We start from the raw sequence: 22,814 nt of genomic DNA, 5'->3' as shown, positions 1-22,814 counted from the left end.
AGGCTACCTACATGCGGATCCTAAAATCTATCTATTACAAAATAAAAACGCTCCTTTGCAACGTGGAAAAAAAGACAATAAACTTACAGTAAAAAGTCAAAGAATCACTTGTGTGTATTGTAATTCGTTGCGTGACTGAGGTTACCGGAGGCTCAATTACCCCTCTTCCCAAACTTCACAATCCCCGATTCCTCAACAACCCTTAAATTCCTAACCTCCAAAAGACCGGCAACGCACTTGTAACTCCTCTGGTGTCCATGGGCGGCGGTGCTTACCTTCAGGTGATCCGTAAGCTCGTTTGCGGGCTTATACCACAAAAAAAACTTTGAAGACCACTAATAAATCTTTAAACAAAACCACGAAGCCAATAAATAACCCAACCGCTACTAACTATCAACAGTTAACCTAACTATACAATAGATATATTTATTTGTCTGCATAAACTAAACTAAAACGTCTTAAACTGAAATGTAACAAAATCGAAGGCCAGTTATCTTAACAGTGGATCAGCAGAATTCCCCAAGCCCGTCATGTCGCCTAGATCCCCGAGGCCGGCGATAAGCTGCGCGCGCGCACTATCCGCACCGATCTTTTGTACGAAAGCAGGTCATTCACCTCAGAACCGGATATCGATGGAATTTGGTTAGTGATAAGGGTTTGTGGTGATTTAAGAAGTTGCTTTGGTCTGTTTTAGTGGAGTTTATGTAATTAGATGCTGGGTTGGGGATAAAAGAGTTGCTAAATGGAGGCATGCATTGAATGCAGTTTGATAAAAGATGGTTGCGATTTGAAGTAGGTATTTTTGTAATAACTATCGTGAGGCATAAGGCTAAAAATCACGGTTTATCACGGAGAAAATCTCTACTAGTTTCGAGTCAAAGGTCTTCATCATGAGCAGCGTGCGCAGACGCGGTTACGTCGCGCAGCCTACTAAACTTACTTAAAGCTTTTCTTATTTTTTTTAATGAAGTAGGTATGTTTTTCACGTCACTACTGCTCTATTTCGTCATCCTTGGCATGTGTAATAGTCAACAGGTGTATTAACTGCATAAGAGATGGAGTTTCTAGTTAAGGGTGCATTATTTATAATAAATCAATTGCTGCACATACATTATCTCGCCAAAACTCGAAAACGGCTGGACCGATTTTGGGGCAGGTCTGAAAGATGACAAAAAATGTTTGAGGTGGTACGAAGTTTGCCGGGCCAGCCAGTATTAAATTTATTATGATCTAGTTAGATTTAGTAGCTAGTTTTTAATATTTATCAAAGAGAGATCATAAAATTGTGGTTCATTGCACCATATCTAGAGCACTAGATCTTATGTAAATAAATTAATATTATTCTAACTACAGTAGGTACAGATACTACAATAACTTTGAACATGTTGCTGAAATGTAGGCAAGCTCTCATCAGCAGATCTTTGCGTAATAATCTCAGGTGAATGGTAGATCAGGCACTGGCAAGTGCAGAATAATATAAAAGTAATAATACGTGACGTAAAATGTATAGCAGGTATTACCTGTATATCTACCTACCCATTTTTGTCCATAATTAGAGTGACAGAGGATGACAGAGAAGTATGATATCTAGGATAGTTGAAGTGTAGGTGGGTTTTCCATCACAGATGTGCTATGGAGCTAAGCTGTAATACTATGTGACCGTTTTCACTGATACTAAGCTATGTACAGTAAGCCACCAATGGTCTAAGTTTTACAACAGAAACACGCATCTTATTTCCTATTAATACTTCTATATATTTCTTGTACTTTTCAATTTGAAAAACCGAATTAAATTCAACTACAAAATAAGACAATTCTGTACCAAAACTTACTGCAGCTTTAAATATGTACTGTACTGTAAATGCTCACTGGATCTTGTGAACCGTTTCATAATGAATTTCGATCTAAAGATAAACACACCTGTTCCCAAAAACGGTATCACGTTCAAATTCTTGAAAAAAAAACGTTCTCTTACCCGCCCACTTTTCACCATTTGTGTTATAAGTCCCATGTAATAGGGAGTGAGCCCATTGCCATAAAATGGGCACAATTACAGATTCCGTGCTACCACTGAGAAATTTTTGCATAACCGAAAAATAATAGTAATACTTTGCCCGAAGGCAATCGAACCCGAGACTCCTTGGCCGTCGCACTTGCGATCACACGACCAACAAGGCAGTCATACCTATACAAACATACATAAAAAAAACTACGTCATCAAAACACACACTTACAAAACAAAAGACACATACTTAAATAAAAACTTTCTATCCATTTAAAAGGCAATTCATTTCTCAATATCTTGATACTACCCAAAGGGCCAGGGTATAAAGTGGTCGACCTTGAAGGAAGGACGACTCGACTCCTTGTCTCAACCTTTTTTCCCCATAAAAATTGCTCATAAAACTGTGAGGCGATCTCATAGAGTTATGAAAATACAGAGGCGACGATGTATTAATGACGTCATTAGGTGCAATGGTCTATTGATGCGTCTAATTTTGTAAATGGACAAAATTAAATGTTAACTGATGAAAATGAAATTTGGTGCAGTTTTATGTTTGTGCACGTCTGTATTTTTATGTAGTGTAGGTAAATATTCTAGTAAAAGTGAGCGTGCACGAGGTGTGACTGCCTCGTTGGTCGAGTGGTCGCAATTGCGACTGCCGGACAAGGGGTCCCCGGTTCAAATCCCGGGTCGGGCAAAGTATTACTGAGCTTTTTTCGGATTTTAAATTTGTTTACACTACCCAGGTACATAATTGAAAAGTACCTGCTTCTTTCGGTATAGGTAAATTCATTTCTACTCTTTTGGTCTTCCACACAAGACGACAAAAAACTTTAACAAGCGAATAAAACTTATAACTATAGTTATAAATAAAATCCTTTCATTTTATACTTTAACAAACATCCAATTAACCAAAATTAATTAGCTACCTACCTACTACACATTGAAGCGACAGCCTGCTCTATAAATTATGTGCTCTGTGCAAGTGAGAGTGGTTCCCATGTCAGGGCGTTTTTGTACCGTCGTCGCCGGCTAACAACCGCGTTGTGTGGACTCTGCTGTTATCGTTGAGTTCATGGGCCCCTGGTAGCATAGAGGCAGATACGAGTATGCATGGGACACTAGGAGCCCAGCTATTGTCAGAGTTATTATTTGCGAATAGGGGTTTTTGGGACTCGAATATTAGAGACCGTCTTGGTGATCAAGTGGTGATAATCTGAGTGTTGAAGGGGTGTAAGTGTAAGGTTTTTTTGAATAGGTAGGTATTTTACTGCCGATTTTAATAACCGATCACAATCGAAAATCTTTAGATTAAGATTAAGATCGATTTTTGACATTGGTTCTTTAGAGTTTCTGTCAAAAATGAAAATTGATCTGAAGATTTTGGATTAAACTATCTTAGGTTGTGTAGGTGTTATCTCCTTTGTAATATCACAACTGACGAAATGTATAAATTGTTGTATTTAAATGATCCATTTCGGGAATTCCATAGCGTACGGTACGATTATCCAGCTATCCTATATCCAATTTAAAATCAATTAACCTAATACGTCACTTTCGTAAACACAATAATATGAATCATAACAAAATACCAATAAGGTAGGTAATTGATTTCAAAACCTTAACCTAACCTACCTCACTATAAAAACAAAAAACCAGTCATCTTTCACAAACTAAAGCCAGCCTCATAAAAAGCGGCGTTCGCAGGGTTAAAACTCGACCTTTAATTACGTCAGAGCCAGCGGCCAGCGGCCGGCGTTACAAGGGTTACGTACGTACGTGGTAAACGACTTCGCGTGACATTTCACTAGTTTTTTTTTACTTTTTTTTTATTTCGTACAGTTTAATGGCATAGGAGTCGCGGAGTTGCAGCCAGTGTGCGATGGATAGGGCTGTCTCAGTAATGGGTAGTCTCAATGTACTGCTGAAATAATATATCAGCTGAAGAATTTTGGATATTTACCGATCGTAATTAAAAATCTTTAGATTACACCAAAGAACTTGATCTCAAAAAGGCTAAAAGTAAAAAAAAGATTTAACTTTCGTGAGACATACTAAATTAATTACATATTATGTTATCGGCTTACGTACCTGTTTGACGAGGATAATGACTAGTATCAAGCCATGCTAGAGGATCATATTCATGAACAGCATCCCGCGACACCCGACATAATTAAAAACATTGTGAAAAGCATAAAAACGCAGCATTTTCATTTTATTCAATAAATATTTAAGTCCACCTCTACGAAATATACCACGATACGTCCAAGAATTTACTGGCGACTTTATGAAGAAATTCACATTTATCTAGCCACATTATCGAATAGCACAAAAAACGTGCAATTTTGCGGTGTACCAACCAACAGGCACCAACCCTAACCTTTGGGTATTATAGGTCGTAAAACTGTTATACTTTTTCTTTAGTTCAGTCTGGCTGGAAACATACATACATACTTATATATAGATACATAATATACATGTTAAAGTATAGGTATATATAGGTACCTACCTACTATGTTGATAAGTATACATTATAAAGCAGCTGTTTCTTCTTTCCCGTAATTTAGTTAAAACGTAATTACGTACCTACTCGTCAATTGTTTATCGTTGTTCGTTGACTTGAATGAGTACTGTCTCTTTTTTTGAAGTTGGTTACTTTTAGTTTTTATGATGTAATAACTCACTAAAAATAAGTTATTTTTATGTTGACAAAGTGTGAGAATAATAATAAAATAATAATCCTATAATAAGTAAGCCTACCTAATTTAATTTAAAAAAAGAATCTCTTTGGTTTAAAATATTAATTGTTATAAGAAACTAAACCAAAATAAAAATCTTATGATAAGTAAGGCTACCTCATTTAACTTAAAAAAAAGGAATCCCTTGATAAATATATTTTTCTAAAGTTAAATATTTTCATCGTACAACTAACGACATCTAGCGTCGAGTAGAACAACTAACATTGGTAAAATTGTCTGTGGCTGTACTAAGTGATATTTTTCCGTCTTCAGGTTGGTTCTCAGCGTGTGGGTGTCGGGGCGGAGCCCTAGCCTCACCACGGGGCTCCATCTCGGCCCTACTGAGGGCACGTGCCTTCGCCCTCGTGTCGCCGCGCGCTATCTCCGCGTACCGAGCGCGACCGGCCTCCGGTGAGTACTACTAAATTATTCTTAATTATGTTTATATTAAGATCTGTTTTACAATGACTTATTGAGTTGCTGTTAGCTTACACATATTTTGACACTCATGAACTTAACAACTTACCAACAGCTCACATATTTTGACACTCATGAACTTAACAGCCTTATTACCCCGTTGGTCAAGTAGTCGCAAGTGCGACTGCTACAACAACCACTAAAAAGGGTCTCGGGTTTAATTCCCAGGTCGGACAAAGTATTGCTGGACTTTTTTCGTAAATTTCTCAGCAATTTAAAAGATCTTACGATCTAGAGAGAGTTAAAAGATCACCATTTGGTCAAAAACACGATAAGGCCAGTTTCGCATACTTATGCGTTATGCGGAAGCTTAGGGCACCTGAAAGCAACCTCGGCAGTCGTAAGGACACCTAAAGACGCCAAGGCTTATACAAATGTATAATGTTGAGTTGCCTCGAATACATAGGTCGGGTAGCAGACACGTTTCAGGCGCCCGAAGCCGCCCAAAGAAAAACCAAATAAAAAAAAAATAGTAGATGTGTTTTCTAACAATAAGACATGGTCCCACAGAGAGCGGGCGTGTAGGAGCGCAGTACGAGCGGGCGGCGGCGCGGCCCGGCACGCCGCTGCGCCTCGCAGGCGTGTTCGCAGACGGCAGCAAGGCTAAGGCGCCGAAATATGCTCAGCTCATCGATCCGCAGGGGAACGTGAGTACAATTTCTTTTAATTGTATAGTAGAGCTGTTTTCAAGGCATAATATCATCTCTTATGTATGATTAGACTTTAGTATTATTATTTACCTAATTATATGTTTTCTTAATATTTTAGTAGGTAGGTAAGTAGCTAGTTTCCGGAATGAGACCACAGAATACGATACCTTAATATTTTACTAGGTAAGTACCTAGTTAGTTTCCAGCACGATAAAATTGTATTAATAGTCTAATGATTCAACCGCAAATACAAGCTGTGCGTTAAATACACAGTCCTTTATATTTAAACCATGGTGTTAAATAAGGAAAAAACTTAACACAACTTCTGATTAAGATATATATAAAAAACAATATTACAAAAATCCCTTTAACCCACCAACGCCATCTATCGCCACCAAAATAATATTTTAACCAACAACCTCTATTTACACCAAAAACATAATTACAAAAATCCCCTTAACCTAACCGACCAACGCCATCTATCGCCAGCAACAAACAATACAACAACAACATTAATCCGATATTTAAATGGACACGCGAATTATGGGTCTGGACCGCCATATTTACGAGTATGAATGCTCCAATTGAATTTGTGACAAAATATAATTAGCACACAATGCTGTAATAGGTTACTTAGGGACTTTAAAGCTGTCCCCTTAAGTAGACGAACAGGAGTTACATTGATTTTATAGGCTGGAGGAGTAATGAATCTTGTGGTGTAAGCGATGAGCGGGGAGCGAATGATGAAGATTCTTAATTTTTTTAAATTTTGTTAGAAAATTGTAGGTTGTTCTTCAGTTGTTGAGGTATTGTCCCATTTTAATCAATTTAAAAAAGGAGGTTCTCTTTTTTAATCCCAAATGTTGAATGAATGTTTGTACGCGATTATCTCGCGTTTGGGTGAATCGAATTTTGATGTGGTTTTCAGCATAGTATTTTTCAGACTTAAGAGAAGGTTTGAAAATTGGAAGCGATAAAAAAATTAGTTTCCTGCATACTAGAACTGTTTTACTGCAGAAAGTTTTATAAGGCAGTTAGCTTTTAGGTGGAAAGTCTTAGGGGTACTTCATGAGGCTGGTCATCGAAGCACTTACATTGTAACCCCTGATAAGCGTTGACACCATACCTAAGGACGTTATAACTTTCATCATCATCCTTTAACTTAAACCATTACCAACCGTTTACAAAAACATACCTGTAGAAACTTTATAATCTAATGAATATCTATTAATCTGCAACTAACACTATCTACCACCCTTATAATCAAAACCATAAGGTTCGTTATCCCAAAAATTTATCTGCTCCATCAAAAAAAAAAGACTACACGAAATAGAAAAGTTTTCTCAATAGATAATCAACTTTACAAATTAGGTAATAAGATTAAAAATGTATTGCACTTATATACTTCTACTAAAATCTCCTCAAACTACCTATATAAAACAATCAAAATTCGATAATAAACTATATTTTCTTGCTATAAGGTTAAAAATTAATTGCAATTATTTCCTACTACTAAAATCTCCACATAGTACCTATATCAAACAGTCAAAATTCTATAATAAACTATATTTTCTTGCAATAAGGTTGAAAATCGCAGATATTTCTGTAAAGGCTTCGACAGTCCAAGATTAATCGTCCCCAGTAGATTGATGAGACGTTTTGTCGTATATAATTATGTGTGCGATTATTTTTCTTCAGATAAAGTCTATCTTAAGGGCTATTTAATAAGGATTTATTGTATTTCTTTGTCCGTCCATCCGTCCGTCCGTACGTCCATATTCATCGAAAGTTTATTGTGAGTTCGTGCGTTTGTGTGTCTGCTACGTTTTTGCGTGGAAACTGCTGGGTGGATTTTGATAAAATTATTATTGCGTGTGGAAATAGTTGATACATTAACACTTTGATAGCTGAAGGTTTTAAAAGGCACGTTCCCTGGTTCGCCGGCAATTTTAGTCGATATTGCAACATATGAGAACTATCGATGATGAATCTATTATTCTTTTTTATTTTTTCGCTATTGTCTTTTTCATTTTTAGGATAAAAATAAAAACACACATTTGTAAGTTACTTTTTTTATTTAGAAATGTAGTACAAAAAGGAGATTTATGAAAAAAATCGTCGATCAAAAGTCGATCAGTCGATCATTATTTTGTTTAATGGTTACTTAGTTAATAGTAATGGAAGGACATGGGTTCCTGGAACACAACAATTTTCTATAATTTTTAATATTGGTAGTCCCTGTAAAATTGTCTGGCTGCCTGATAACTACGCTTTAATCTAACAACTTCCATAACTTGAATTTCATACATAAATATTTAAAAGTATTGCGAGGTTTTGTTTGTAATTATTATAGGCCTTGTGATGTATTGTATATGTTTAGTTTTTACTTTCTATATACTATCAATAAACATATACAGTAAAATAGTAGTTTGTTATTCTTTTTGTTTCATAGCGTACATCTCCTAAACTAATGAACCGATTATGGTGAAGTTGTCAAAAGTGGATAGAGTCATATTGGAAGAAGATTTCTTCTTATATCATAAATAGAAATCTTTAAAGGGCACAATAAAATAAAGCTACAAAGAAATTCACTTTGGATGTAAAATAATTCAAATAAGTAAGTACCAGGGTCGCATAAAATCCAAGAGCTTTCAATTTATTAACCTAATAAAGTTCAAATATTTTAATAAATCTGTTTTGGTCATAAGAAAATTAGAAGAAGTACCAGGAGCGCATACAAACCAAGAGCTTGCAATATACTATTCTAATAACGTTAAAATACCATTAGTTTAAAATATTATACACAGCTAAAAATACTAATACACTGATTGTATTCAAGCTGAAATATCCAATCGCGAACACTAGGATTATACAAGAAAAAATAAGAAAAGAAGAGAAAAGCCTTCTTTACACTCGAAAGAACATTAAATTCTTTGTCTATTTTTGTTCGACAACCCATAGTAACACGCCACAGGATCTTGACAGTAAAGATCTGACATTAACCTGTTTTCAACAAGCGAAATACGACCTTAACCCCTCTACTATAAAGTCGAGAAAAACCGCGATACTTCTAAATGGAATGCATGGTACCTAGCAAGTTTATTCGCGTAGTTCTGTTAAGGGAAAATAGGGTTTATGGCATGGGAATAAGGTGTTTTAAAGTGCAAAGTTATGTTGGTAAGTTGTAGCGTCGCGGGGCAGTGTCCTCGGTGAACCGTGTTGCTAGGACGTTCGCATAGGGTTGTCACGATTTCGAAATGAATCCTTTGTTTTGTTTGATTTTTATTGGCTGAAGTAAAATTATTGTTTGACGTCGAAAACAGGACCGAGCTCAGATATTACGTGAAGTAATAGACTTTTATGATCTTCGAACAACTATAATATTTAAACGTGAAATATTGGGTATTCGAGCATTCGCGAAGGTATTTTTAAGTAGGCTTTTGTTCGCGACTTAACCTGATTATAAGTATACGAATTAAAAATAAGTTACATAGTTCCTTACTTCATTTTTAATGACAAATCTACTACAACATGACAAGACTACCTACATCATTCATATTAGAGCAATTGAATTTGATGACAAATCATATGTAACAATTACTAGCCAGAATATGCCTACCTATAGAAATACAGTTTTATAAATTACCTCATCTATTTAAAACCAAGTCCAATTGTTTAATTGTATGTGTCACAAATCATATACATACATAACATTTCTCATCCACAATCTCAATTAACACAAAACCGACAACCCTAATAGAAAGTTCGCGAAAAATGATGCGCGCGCGCAACTTTTGTTTATGGTATAATGAGAAGTTTAATTATGTGCGGACCGGGACGGACAACAGGTCCGACAGCCGGACAACCGACACACGCTGGATTAATAGGCTACATGTCTATGGTCTAGGGATATACTTAGGTACGATGTATTATACCTAGGTAGTCTAGGTACGTGAGATTTATCTTTTTTTTTTCATTCGTTTACAGTACCTATTCGGTCAACGATCCAAAATGGGATTTTTAAATGCCATTGAACACAGTATTGTGAACGAAAAAAACAAATTTAATAAAAAATAAAAAAAAAAATCATTACGTGGTCCACTGCCGAACCTAGGTCTTCCCCAATCACTTCCAGACCTTTATTTAAAAAAAACCTTGATTAAGAAAATACCAAAAAATCGAAACGAAAAGGTACATTAATCTAGGTACCAGGCGATCATCAATTTTGAGGAGGTATAGCATACACCATACTCTACTTCATCACTTAATTTTAACAATGGCAATGGATGGGATTTTCCTTTTTATTAAAAAGATAATCCGTCATCAACCTTATATTTATTATATCAGTCACCAGATGTCCACTGCTGAACACAGGCTTTTCCTCAATTGTTCACCAGCCACCTACCAGTTGAGCTACCAGGCAATCAGAAATTTTAAGGAGGTCATCCTCTACCCAAAATTGTATACTAACTTTAATGCATGAAGATGTATGGAATCCGTTATTTAAAGATTGTTATCTCGGTGAGAAAATTTATAGTTAGTGTGTGTTAGTGCTCAAATGTTAGGTATTTACGTTTATCTAGAATCTAGATGATTCTACACAGTCTAAAGTGCTGTAATGATTGCAAATTAGGGAGGTATGGGTAAAAAGTATAGAAGCTTAGCATATCCGTATATCGCTCTTAGTATAATAGACAGACTAAGTATTTTTATATGATTTTTGCTGTCTGATTTTAAACAACGTGAAACAACGTTTGCTTTGTGTTTCGTCATGTGAGTGGGGTTCCCGGATCCCCAAATACCCCACTTCCCAATCTTCTCAATCAACGATTCCCCAAAAATTCTTAAATTTTTAACCGGCAACGCATTTATAACGCCTCTAGTGTTTCGGTTGGCGGCGATTACTTACCATTTACCGGCTTATAACACAAAAATACCCTTGTAGTTTTTTGGATACTTCTTTATCACCGGCCACTATTGGTATGTAGTCAATATCAATAGGCTCGCTCATAATTACAAAAAGAGCTTAGAACTGCAGTGCACTTCACACTTCAGAGAAAAGAACGAGAAAATCATAATGAGTTCATACTCATTGTGATTTTCTCGTTCTCGAAACTAGCGTGGCTTATCTCAAACAGTTACGAGAGTCAACTATAAAATAAAGGATTGATGATATTATTATCGTAGGTAAGGTATTACTATAGTTTAGGAAAATAACTTAGCGAAAGTATTGTGTCATAAGTCATAACTGTGTTTACTTATATCCCTTTAACTAAATAAAAAAAATAGTTGTAAGAAAAATATAATACAGTACCGTATGTACTGAAATATTAAGACATCCATTCATAATAAAATGTCATTTTAAAATTAAATTAAGTTATTTACACCCTTTATAGCCCAGAGACTAGATTATAGTAAAGATCTAAAATGAATTGTATGCCACAGAAAATAAGAGTTTTTATTGCAAATTAAATTAATGTCAGAAGAAAAACTTAGATTTCTTTATAACGGCCAATTGACACAGATCATAACTATGCGTCTGTCTTCCATATAAGGTTCAAAGTTGAGCGACAAACTAGCATTGACTAGAAAACAACATAATTATGCGAACAAGAAACTTAAAAATAACACCTATTCCCTTGACACTGAGTTCTAAATCATTTGAATTTTATTTTGCAGAACGCAATATTAATTGTGTCGAACAGGATTTGAAATTGCAAATCATTTTGCGGTTGAATAAAACTTTTGATAGACTTTATTGTAAGGTGATAGAGTTCTATTTTGCATGGTATTGTAGTTTATGGAGTGTATATTTAAATTTGTATTTTTAGTTGGTTCGATGCATAGGGAATACAAAATAAACTACGGTCAGTCGTCGACGCGCTGTAATCAAAACGTGACTATAAAAACTGTGATGGAATACCAATGAATTAAGAAAAACTATCATTGAGAAATCGACTTTAGACACATAAAGTTAAAGTCGATAATGGGTTAATGGGAACTAATTGACAGGTGATAGTTATGACCCATAACATCTTGTTCTATCTCTCAAACTCTTTAATATCAGAACTTGAGAGTTAATAATGCATTTTTGTTTATTTTTTTATTTCAACTATTATGCTTCTTAAAGTTGCCTGTTTTTGCTATACTTAATAGGGTTAAAAACCCCTTACAAAGTTAGTATAAGCTAAGGTCTATCTTTTATCGAAATCTGTTCAGTAGTTTTCGAGTAATGGACATTCAAACACACCAAGTGACACAAGAATGAAGAAACAAATATAAATACCTACGCTTTATAATTTCTGACATTACAATATTTATGACATGTTACAAACAGTCTCTCTTTACCAATTATCTAATTATGTTATGAATCCCCTAAGGGCGTCAGGGGCTTATTCTTCAATCCAATTCCTATCGATCGACATTGATATTGCGAAACTTACTCTTGCCCCTTAAAAAAGCCCCTTAAGTGACGAGCATGTATGAAAAGACTGATGACTGTTGGTGAAGCGAAAGAGGTATTAATTAATATGTTATCGGCTTACTCACGTAACTGTTTGACGAGGAACTCGACTAGTTTCAAGCCATGCTAGAGGCTCATATTCAAACTCTCATATTATTATTTTTTTTTTTACATTTAATGGGTCGACGTTTGGCCGCTATCTCACCTGATGGTAAGTGATGAAGCGGCCTACGGTGGAGCATGTCTGCCCATAAGCAACCTATTCACTCGGGCCTTGAAGACACCCAAGTTATACCCATCAGGAAACACAGACTCCGGCAAGGAGTTCCACTTCCTAGCTGTTCGCACATTGAAGCTTGAAGCGAAACGCTTGGTGCGAGTGGGTGGGATATCTACCATGAAGCGGTGACGCTTCGCCGATTGTCTTGTGGTTCGATGATGAAAAAGACTAGGGGGAATCAAGTTGTGCAATTCCCCGCACACTCTCCGAAATGTATCCGGGAAAAAAACGGAAAGGCTTGCGACCTTGCGCCTGTGTTCAAGGCTTTGAAGCCGGGCCTCCACAAGCGCATCATCGTTGATGAGCTTCTTGGCACGCCTTTCAATGTGTTCGAGCGCATCCAGCTGGTATTTGGCCGAGCCGTCCCAAAGGTGAGAACAGTACTCCATACATGACCGAACCTGCGCTTGGTACAGGCTCAGCAGTTGTTCCGGTGTGAAGTACCGTCTCACCTTCGAGAGGATACCCAACTTCCTACCAGCCAGATGCGCCTTCGACTCTATATAAGAGCCGAAGTTAAGCGTTGGCGTAAAACGAAAGAAGTATTTAAGATCCGTAACAATTATTATTGGTGTTGTCTCTGCCTACCCCCATGGGAGACAGGCGTGAGGTTATATATGTATGTTTGTAAGTACAAGATTTCGAAACAACCACTACTTATATTAAAGGTAAACATGATTATGATTTGGTGAGAAAAATATCGTGATTTCAAACGAAAGCTGTTGTGATGCCGTGATTGTGTCAAATGTAGGTACCTACCTAACTTATGGGAAAGTTGTAAATTATAGTGGTTGACAGATTCTTAGGTAGTAGGTAACTATTGTTTCTGCGGTGACGAGGTCCAATGATGCTGTGTGCAATGTAGTTATTTTGGTTTTCATTGAAAGTTTGTCTTTCATTTTAGTTAGTTTCTTGTTTTCCGAGGAAGATCGGAGAGATTTCGGAGAGAGAGAGAGAAGAGCTTTGGACTCGCTAATTAAATTATGTTGACAGCTCTTTTTTATAAGGGGGAAAGTCATCCAATGACTTCTCCCGCCTTGGCGAGGCGAGAGGGAGTGTCAGACTCTTATTGACTAAAAACCACCCCGTTCCTACTCCTGCTTTTAAAGCCAGAGCCCTGGTAACCCGCTAGGTAGTCCGCAGTGGTCTTATATATTATTATTAGGTACTTACACATCTTACCAAACAATCCCAATAACACTCAAAGGCCAGGAACGCACTTATAACACGTCTGGTGTTGCGGGGTGTCCATTGCCATTATAATGTGCTGTTCTTAAATGATCCGTTGGATTGTCTGTTCGCCTGTTCCAGAAAAAGAAAACTACTCTAATTAAACTATGCTGATTTGTTATATATATTTTTATTAATACATAGTACCTACCTATTTACTATTTAAAGCTAAGTTTTATGTGTATACGTGTAGGTACGTGAGAATTGCTAGTAACGTTTATGTTTTCACGATACCCAGCTGTAAAATATGTACAAACATGAATGAAACGGCTATAAAACGGATTAATCGCTACCGCTTCTTAATTTATGCTTCCCTGGTACTTCGATACGAGGAGTTTACGATCTGTGCACAACTTTTTCATCATCACGCATGTATAAAATTATGGTATAGTTAATTAGGGTTTAGGGAGGGCAAGAAATACATATTTTACAAATGAAGTACTTATTCAAACACAAGGAATCAGGCCCATAGCCCAGCAGTAGACTGTCTCAGTGTTTCGCTGATTAAGTTGTCTTTACTGAACGTAATGTACCTAAACTAATGCCCGAATACTCAATTTTAAGACACTCTCTAGTTCTGTCACTATCAATAAAATTCTTTATTACATGACAGAGATAGTACGATAATTAAGTACAACTTAAAATTGAGTACCGTTTGAGTATTCGGGCGTACCTATGTCTCATTAAGGCATTGGGTACCTACTCATGTTTAAAAATAAAACTCTAGGTACTTCAACCTAAGTCCTGCAAAAGTGACATAACTTATAACTCTTGTATTGTTTCTTTACACATAACAAACTTGACTCATGCCACTAAACTCTAACAAAAGCCAAAGTGTAAACGTACACTTGTGCATTACCTAGGAAGCGACCATTTGTCCTTACCCATGCACTGCACTTTGCATGCAACTTACACAAATGTTAATTCCCCTAACGTTCTAAGTAACTTATTACACTGTTCACATGGGAATAACTATAAATTTTCATGGTAATTGGCAGTTTAATGGAAAATCTAAGGCACTTGCATTTCAAAAGATGTTTATTTAAACTTTTGTACAGCGACCTCTGTTGGTAGATTTGACGGAGTTTAACGCCATCTAGCGGGGAGTAGCATAAATTAAAATAATTGCTCATCAACGGTGATGGAAAACGAGAACGTCTTTAAAATTACTACGTTCTTGTATCCTGTTAAATCTGCAATTTAAAATATTTCAACTAAGGCTGAAGTCGGACATAAAATAAATTAATGATCCCGACTCGGCTCGGGCAAAATGTAATAAACCACTCGCCACTTTGATTTATTTACCGCAAATAATAATTAAGACTGTCCCATTAGTTGGTCGTAGACACCATCAATCTCTCGCAGTTAGGGGTCTCTTAGAACGGTCATCTATTACTCGAAGATAGAACTATTTCTCAAATGGTGTCTAAATGTTTAGATTGGAACCGTTATATTCGATTTAAGGCTTGGTAAGTTAAAAATAATTTTATCTACGATGGGAATCAAAATCAAACATATTATTTATTTATTGTGCCTGAACAAAGTATACCTTTTTTTACATAACATCATTCCTGTAACGATGGGCTATTAAAAAACCACGCAACTTCAAATTACTCAAAAATCTTAGTAGTTTACTTTATGTGCCCAATAATCTAATTAATCAGCCAAATAGAATAATTTACCCTTTTCTCCAAGTCGGTTAACAAGCAAAGCTGTACTGTACTCGGTCACCAGGAGCGCATGAACAGCAAAGACATTTAATTAATATTTATCTCCGGTAGTGTACTCATAATGCATGCTCGCCATGTGACTGGCTGCTTGGAGAATGACAATGTAATTAGCTGCACCTGTTGCTTACCTACAGGCATGTCATGGGTTCCTGGTACTTGTACCTTACACTTCACTATCACGACTTTAATACAATATTAGTTTGGCCAGTTTTATAACGCTTCAGTATTTATTTAGCTTAATATTTCTTTCTCATTTACGTATGATTTTGAGTGATACAGAGAAAAATAGATACAACTCATCTTATCATTAGCATATTGCATTAAAAATAAAAATCTCAACATATTGAAAAAAAACGTATAATTAAAGTAAGTATGAAATAACATAAACATCCGAGGATTAAATACTAAATTAAGAAGAGTTAGAATGATCTAAAATGGCTTTAAACATTAATAACAAATAAACAAAATAATAAAAAAACGTTATTCAAAACCTGATTATAATAGTGTATAAACATCTGCCCAATGTTCATGAGAATGAATATACTAACTAATATTATGATTATGGTACAATAACTTGCAAACTGATTTGTTACCAGGATTCCATGCTTTACAAGGAGTCACAAATTATCTTCTTCTTTATCCTGCTCTGCCTCAGCTTTTAAAGCCTTTTCCACTAATGTATCCACGTCATCTTCGTCTAAATCCTCAGAAAATGAAAGATCTGCCCTACTAAAATTTCTTTTATAATCAGGCGTCTCCGCCTTCCCCACTCCTGCGTTCAAATATTTCCATTGCGGCCCATACATCTTCGTGTCTCTGCTTAACTTCTTGCGTGGCTTCGTATATGCTGCTGTTGACAGCCAAGCAATTAACGCATTTTTTCCAAACTCATCAAGGTCCAAAATTCCATGACTGGAGACCATGGAGCCATCTACTCGCGTCACTACAAGGTGAGGGACAGCGGTGATCTCGTGTCTGTACTGGAGAGTGATTATAATGGGGTCGTCAAACATCAGAGTGAACCAGTTGGCTTGGTCCGCGTAACTGATGCACATGTCCTCCCTGGTTTCATCCATAGGTACATTGATGACTTCGATGGGCAGATTATTATATCTCGCGTTTTCATAGACCTCATAAAACTGGGTCATGATATTGTCAGACCTGTCGCTGTTTCGCATGGAAAAGTAGAGGACTAGGATATCAGCACTGTCCAGTAACCATTCAATTGGTACCCTCTCGTAACTATGGTTGTAAATCTTGGCACTTTCGATCCAGTTAAAGGGTGGTAGCTTGCAAGGGTCCTCCGTACCGTACCACTTCTTTGTCCGCTTGTGCTTATAAGGCGTTTTAATTGTAATATGTTTATTTAACTGTTGTGCTGTGTAGTTCTTTTCAGACATAGTCTAATACTTGTGTAAAAATTAAATCAAAAATACAAATCTCCCTTACAAAAATGAATGAGATTAGAAATGACAGCGTCAGATTGTCTATTTATTTATAAATTTTTGTTGTTGTATTTTTGGCGTGGCTTTTGAAATGTGATTATGTCCAAACTACGTTGAATTTTCTTATTTTCAAAAGTATCACAATTTTTTAATTAATGTGGTAAATGTTTGCTGCCTATTATAAATCCATTAGAATTTTTATTTAAGTTTAACCAAATATTAATGATGATTTTGAAATGACATAAAATCTTGAAAAAAGGACAATTCAAATCTGACTTTTATTCTTTGATTGACAGAAAAATATCAGCTAACAAATATCAATTAGAAAAACCAAACCAATTTAAAGATTTTCTATTTACACTACCACTGAATACTAGTTACATAGATAATGGAAGGATGCTCATTGAACCTGCCTCCCTTCGATTGGCTAAGGTACGCCAGACTGTTCAACCACCGGTATGAAAAGGTCCCAGTTGAGTGGCTCAGGCAGGGAGTCGACATCATCGTCCTATACTTCTCCCTAAACAGCCGGAACAAAAAGGAAAGCATCATGTACGACTTCTACGAATGGTATGAAAACGCCAGATTTAAGAACTTGCCTTTAGAAGTCATCAACGTACCTCTGGACGCGAGAATTGAAGATATGTGCATGAGCTACGACGAACAAGCGAATTGGTTCACTTTGATGCACGGAGACCCCCTGATCCTCCATCTCCTCTACATGTACGAAGTGACCTCCGTCCCTCATCTCATTGTAATAAAACCTGACGGCAGATTAGTCTGCAAACATGGAATCATGGATCTGGAAATGTATGGCAAGAATGCCCTCATGTCTTGGCTGTCTCCGCACGCCAATTCAATAACTCCGAAGCGTTTCAGCCGCGTGAAGAGGATGTTTGGGCAGAAATGGAGGTATATGACTTTGAAGGGAAGGATTAGGAAACGGTATTACATAAGAAGGTTCAGTGTTGCGCCGAAAGGTTTAGATGTCCACAAGAACTCGTCAGTTAGGTTAGCTTTACGATTATCGACGAGCGCATCTGATGCTATAAGTCTTGTAGAATAAAAATGAGGCATAACTTGATTAACATTTACAACGTTTACTTTGACCTCTTTGCTATATCTGTCTTCCTAGTACGAATGACAACTGTCTTCGTTTTTTAGGTAGGTTTTAACTTTTTCTCATGGTTTATTTATAATTTTTATCTTTAGGAATATCTTTAATTATAAAAATGTTTACTTTAGGTAGTTTTTTAAGACTTGTATTAGGAGTTACGCTATGCATCTCACATTTCAAGTTATTAGTATTTATTTTTAATGTAGTTGTTACTTGTTGTTTAATAAAATTAAGCTATTTATGATTGAGTTTTTATTTTAGTTTTATTCAGTATATCCATTTATGAAATTTTCAATAATAGCGATAAGCATCAAGTCAATTATAAATTCGTTATGAACTGAGCATGGGAAAAAGTAGTATCTACTATATTCTTTCATTTTGAAGGGACAACCAGTTAGTTCATACTCAGAAAAAAATTAAACTATTGAAATTAGGTACTAATTTATTGCAATACCAAACGTTAAAATTAGCTAAGATACTAACAAAGTTAAATTAAAAATTATTTTCAAATTAACATTAAACAACAATTAAGGCACTATTAAACAAATGTATGTAAATTAATCTTAAATACTTAAAGGAGCTAAAAATTTTTTAAATGTTGTCCAATAGACAAACGTTTTACAAATTAACTAAAATACGAAAATAACCCTAGCACAGCTTCTTCATCAACGAGGTACTAGGAACACATGTTTATCAAAGAAGTTACTGCTTTGTCTCTTCCTTTTTATCGCTTGCTGATACACTAGGCACCTTTTCAATTGGCACTCCTTGATCTTTCTCTTTCTTAGACCGTGTTCCGTGACGCTTAGTAACGGAGCTATGTCGCGATTTAGTGTGCGACTTCCTATGTTTCTTTTTATAATCTCGTTTTGGAGCTCCCCCAGACCCAATAGTCAAGTATCTCCAGTTAGGACCATACATTTGCAATTCCTTGCTTAGCCTCTTAGGGTTAATAATCAATGATGACGTGGACATCCAAGTAATTAAGGCATTCTTTCCGTACGCATCTAAATCTGATATTCCATGAGAGGAGACCACACTCCCGTCAGTTTTTATTACTACAAGGTGAGGGACAGCGGTTATACCGTACAGGTATTGGAGAGTGATTATTAGAGGGTCGTTAAACATGAGAGTGAACCAGTTGGCTTGGTCGTCGTAGCTGATGCACACGTCCTGTTTGTTATCATCCATAGGGACATTGATGACTTCCATAGGCAGGTTGACGTAACGCGCGTTCTCATACAGCTCATAGAATTTTTCCATGATGTTATCAGGCCTGTCGGTGTCACGCAAGGAGAAATACAACACAATGATATCGACGCCATACGTGATCCATTCTACGGGGATCCTCAAGTAGTTGTGGTTGTAGATCTTGGCTTCGGCGATCCAGTTGAATGGAGGGAAGTTTTCAGGGTTGTCCGGCCTGGTAGAGGTTTGCTTGTCCTGGGTTTGTAATGTATTTCCAGAGATACCCTTGCTCGATACTATGCTTTTGCACACGTTTTTAAAGTCCCTATTAGAGATACTCTTGTATGCTTTAAGTTTTTTGTATAAATTTTCGTACGTAGATTTCGATACCAGTTTCGATGTATCTATATTCTTTTGCTTCGAATCTGGTGAGGCTTGAGGCGGGTCCGGGTTTGGTGTGTCTTGGTACATTTTATATTATTTTTACTAAATTTTAATTTGTAAAAATAAAAATGTCTGATGATTTTTGTTGTGTCGTTTGAATCAGAAGAGGAATGATAGATTTTTTGATAGAACGTCAAAGATGTCATGTAAGCATATTTTTTTTATTTAATTCAAGTAGAAATTGTGTTGGTTCTATATACTCTTTGCTGATATTATTTATAAATCTTTTGAATTTGTGTATGTGTTGCAGATAGTATCTCACTGTCGCTACCTACGTTGTTTTGAACACTTCGTAAAATGTTACAATAAACTGTTATTTCTAAAATAATAATTTCAAAGCTCAATACAACTTCTAAAGTGATTACATCTGTCCAGCATACCTACTATAGTGCCAAAGTGCTAAAAAGAAAAAAAGCAAATCACATCACGTCATTGACAACTAAAGAGTATAATAAGTATAGGGGAATTGACCATAGATGAATATAAATACTGTGGAATTGGCAATTGTCCGTTCACGTCAATCATAACATTTTAAACTTGATCCAAAATGGAATACAAGATGAATATAAGTATGGATTTTAACAAAATCATGGCCGATAGAGGAAACCCGGAGAACCTGCCCCCTCTAAACATATTTACGAGCATTTATTTATACAATCACAGGTACATACCATTACCGCGCGGCTGGTTTAATGACTGCGTGGATACGGTAGTCCTATACTTCTCCCAAAGAAATAAGGACAGAAGCGACAAAATCATGTTGAAATTCTATGAAATATACGAAAATGCACGATTTAAGAACACGCCCATAGAAGTCATAAATGTGCCATTAGATGACAATCAGAGAGATATGTGCACTAGCTACGATCACCAAGCAAATTGGTACACACTCATGTATGGAGACCCTCTTATATTATACCTCAAATACCTATACGATATAACTCGTGTACCTCATCTAGTTGTCCTAAGAACTGATGGTAGTATAGTCTCTACCGATGGCATAGCAGACTTAGATACTCACGGAGCAAATGCTATAGGTGCTTGGATGTCTATTGACGCGGCTGCCATAAAATGTAACCAATTAAGGAAAATATCAAGAATGCACAGCAATAATTGGATGTATTTGACCGAATGTGGTGGAAAAGATGAGAAGGCAGTTTACTTTAGAAAGTTCAGTGTAGCGCCGGCTTTGCATCCAGTAATGACATCACTCGGACGGTCTATTCAAAAACTTCGCTCGAATTGGAGAAGCATGATTTTGGGAAACAGTTCCTGATGAGATCTGTTGCCCTGGTACCGTGGTGGTGGTTTCGCTGGTTCTGTCTGTAACTGCATTGAGATAGACCTGTTTAACTTTAAAGTGAAGCCTTCAGAATTTCTCTTTTTATATCTTCTTGGGCATGAAGTCCTAGTACTTCTTTGAAAGTTTGTTAGTTATTATTTTTAACTGCTTTGATAGTTTGTTTTAAGTACTCAATTTAGCTTAATGACAATTTGCTTAGATTTGTATTCTTATCTTAAACTTACGAGAAAGTTCTTTTTAAGTTTACTTTAAGATGTTAATTAAATTTTTAAGTTTCTTTTTCGTGGTAAAAGTGCATGTTCTTAACTGTTAAGTTGTGTGACATGCATTCGTTTTTCATTTATCATTTAGGTTATGTTACAAGAATAAATATTTACTTTATTCAAGTACTTTTATATGTTTTTCTTTACACTGAAATGTCACAACGCCATCTGTTGTTCAATAGAAAAACAAATCCAGCCTTTTATTAAGATTCCATGGTTTCAGATCTTTTAAGGTTTCAATGAATTTGGAAATTAGAAATGGCTACTATCTTCATAAATTCGGCGATTTAGCTTGAGATTCCATTACATATTATATAGGTACACTATGTAACTACGCAATGAACAAAATTAATACCTATTCTCCACGTGCGAGCGTGAACTCAAAAAGTGTGACAGATTAAAAAAGCGAACCAGTTCATTCTGTCAAAACAAGTGACAGCTACCTGAGCGCGAAATGACCACAGATTAGCATAATAATGTGTTACTTTATTCGGAGTTATGACAACAACCTGTTCTGCCTATCGGCACATAGATTCGATAGATTATATTACTTCATTGTTGGTCATTAATATTATTTATCGTCGATGTACGTCAAATTAATATTCTCGTTATTATATAATCTTTCGTTCGATAAAGTCAATGAGGCTTGCACTAACATGTTTCATTTTTTAATGTGTGTTTAATGGACTGACACTAGTATTGCTATTAGTGTCAATATCGTGATATTAACGATTATTTACCAATATACGTTTTTTTTTTAATTACTTAACACTATTGCCGCCACGTCGGATAATGGTGACCGACGACGCTTAGCGGAGCATTTGCCTTCAACAGTTTTCTTTTGTGCAGTTAATGCTTTAAATGAAGTAGAATACTGAAAGGATAGGTTAGGGGTCACCCTAACCTACTATGACAATACCTACTAGCTTCTAGGTAAATTGGACAATTTACCCCGAAGCTGCGGTCAGCCTGACTGGTTACCGGGGATTTGGCTCAAAGCAGAAGTAAAAACAGAGTGGTTTTTAGTCAGTAATAGTCTGACACTCACTCTCGCCTCGCCCAAGGTAGGCTTCGCGACGTCGCCGCGTCAGTGCATGCTGCTCATGTAGAAGAGTCCCTCTGTGACTCGAAACTAGTAGAGCTTTTCTCCATTTAGTACATGAGTAACCCGTGACGTTTTTTAATTAGGAAAGATATAGACGATTTTGCTTCTCAAAAAAAAGGATGACTATTTAGGTACGTCTCTATATTGCACAGATAATTTTTAGAAAAAGTAAATATACTAACCCGCCATTAATATTTCTACTACCTGTTTCAAGAGTCTAACTATGTCATGCCTAAGGAATAGTTTAGACTAGGCAAAACCATGAAAAAGCTTAAGACCTCTTGCTGAGTAGTTAACGCAATCATTCGAATAACACGCGACAAGGAAACTCGAATTAAACGTAACATGTTGTGAACTAGACGCCATAAAACATTAT

General features: G+C 36.2%; 4 protein-coding genes across 5 annotated transcripts in view; 2 read left to right on the top strand and 2 right to left on the bottom strand.

The window, feature by feature from the left end:
• The window catches only part of LOC118277601 (uncharacterized), a 131,542-nt gene that overhangs the window by 102,972 nt on the left and 5,756 nt on the right, over positions 1–22,814 (top strand). For both annotated transcript variants that reach the window (XM_050696514.1, XM_050696513.1), the window contains exons 3-4: positions 5,017–5,154; positions 5,731–5,867. In XM_050696514.1, the coding sequence (XP_050552471.1) occupies positions 5,017–5,154; positions 5,731–5,867 (275 nt within the window). The remainder of the gene's footprint in view (positions 1–5,016; positions 5,155–5,730; positions 5,868–22,814) is intronic.
• Positions 15,915–17,101, bottom strand: LOC118277625 (uncharacterized). The gene has a single exon (XM_035596510.2). The coding sequence runs from the start codon at positions 16,971–16,973 to the stop codon at positions 16,191–16,193; it is 783 nt and encodes a 260-aa protein (XP_035452403.2). The 5' UTR covers positions 16,974–17,101; the 3' UTR covers positions 15,915–16,190.
• On the bottom strand, positions 18,560–19,890 carry LOC118277620 (uncharacterized). Its single transcript, XM_035596505.2, has one exon. The coding sequence runs from the start codon at positions 19,792–19,794 to the stop codon at positions 18,838–18,840; it is 957 nt and encodes a 318-aa protein (XP_035452398.2). The 5' UTR covers positions 19,795–19,890; the 3' UTR covers positions 18,560–18,837.
• Positions 20,253–21,433, top strand: LOC118277627 (uncharacterized). Its single transcript, XM_035596512.2, has one exon. The coding sequence runs from the start codon at positions 20,315–20,317 to the stop codon at positions 21,041–21,043; it is 729 nt and encodes a 242-aa protein (XP_035452405.1). The 5' UTR covers positions 20,253–20,314; the 3' UTR covers positions 21,044–21,433.

Source organism: Spodoptera frugiperda, chromosome 10 (genome assembly GCF_023101765.2).
Source record: "Spodoptera frugiperda isolate SF20-4 chromosome 10, AGI-APGP_CSIRO_Sfru_2.0, whole genome shotgun sequence".
NCBI classification, from domain to species: domain Eukaryota; kingdom Metazoa; phylum Arthropoda; class Insecta; order Lepidoptera; family Noctuidae; genus Spodoptera; species Spodoptera frugiperda.
Note: the sequence above shows the minus strand (reverse complement) of the source record. Positions and strands in the feature narration are given on the sequence as shown.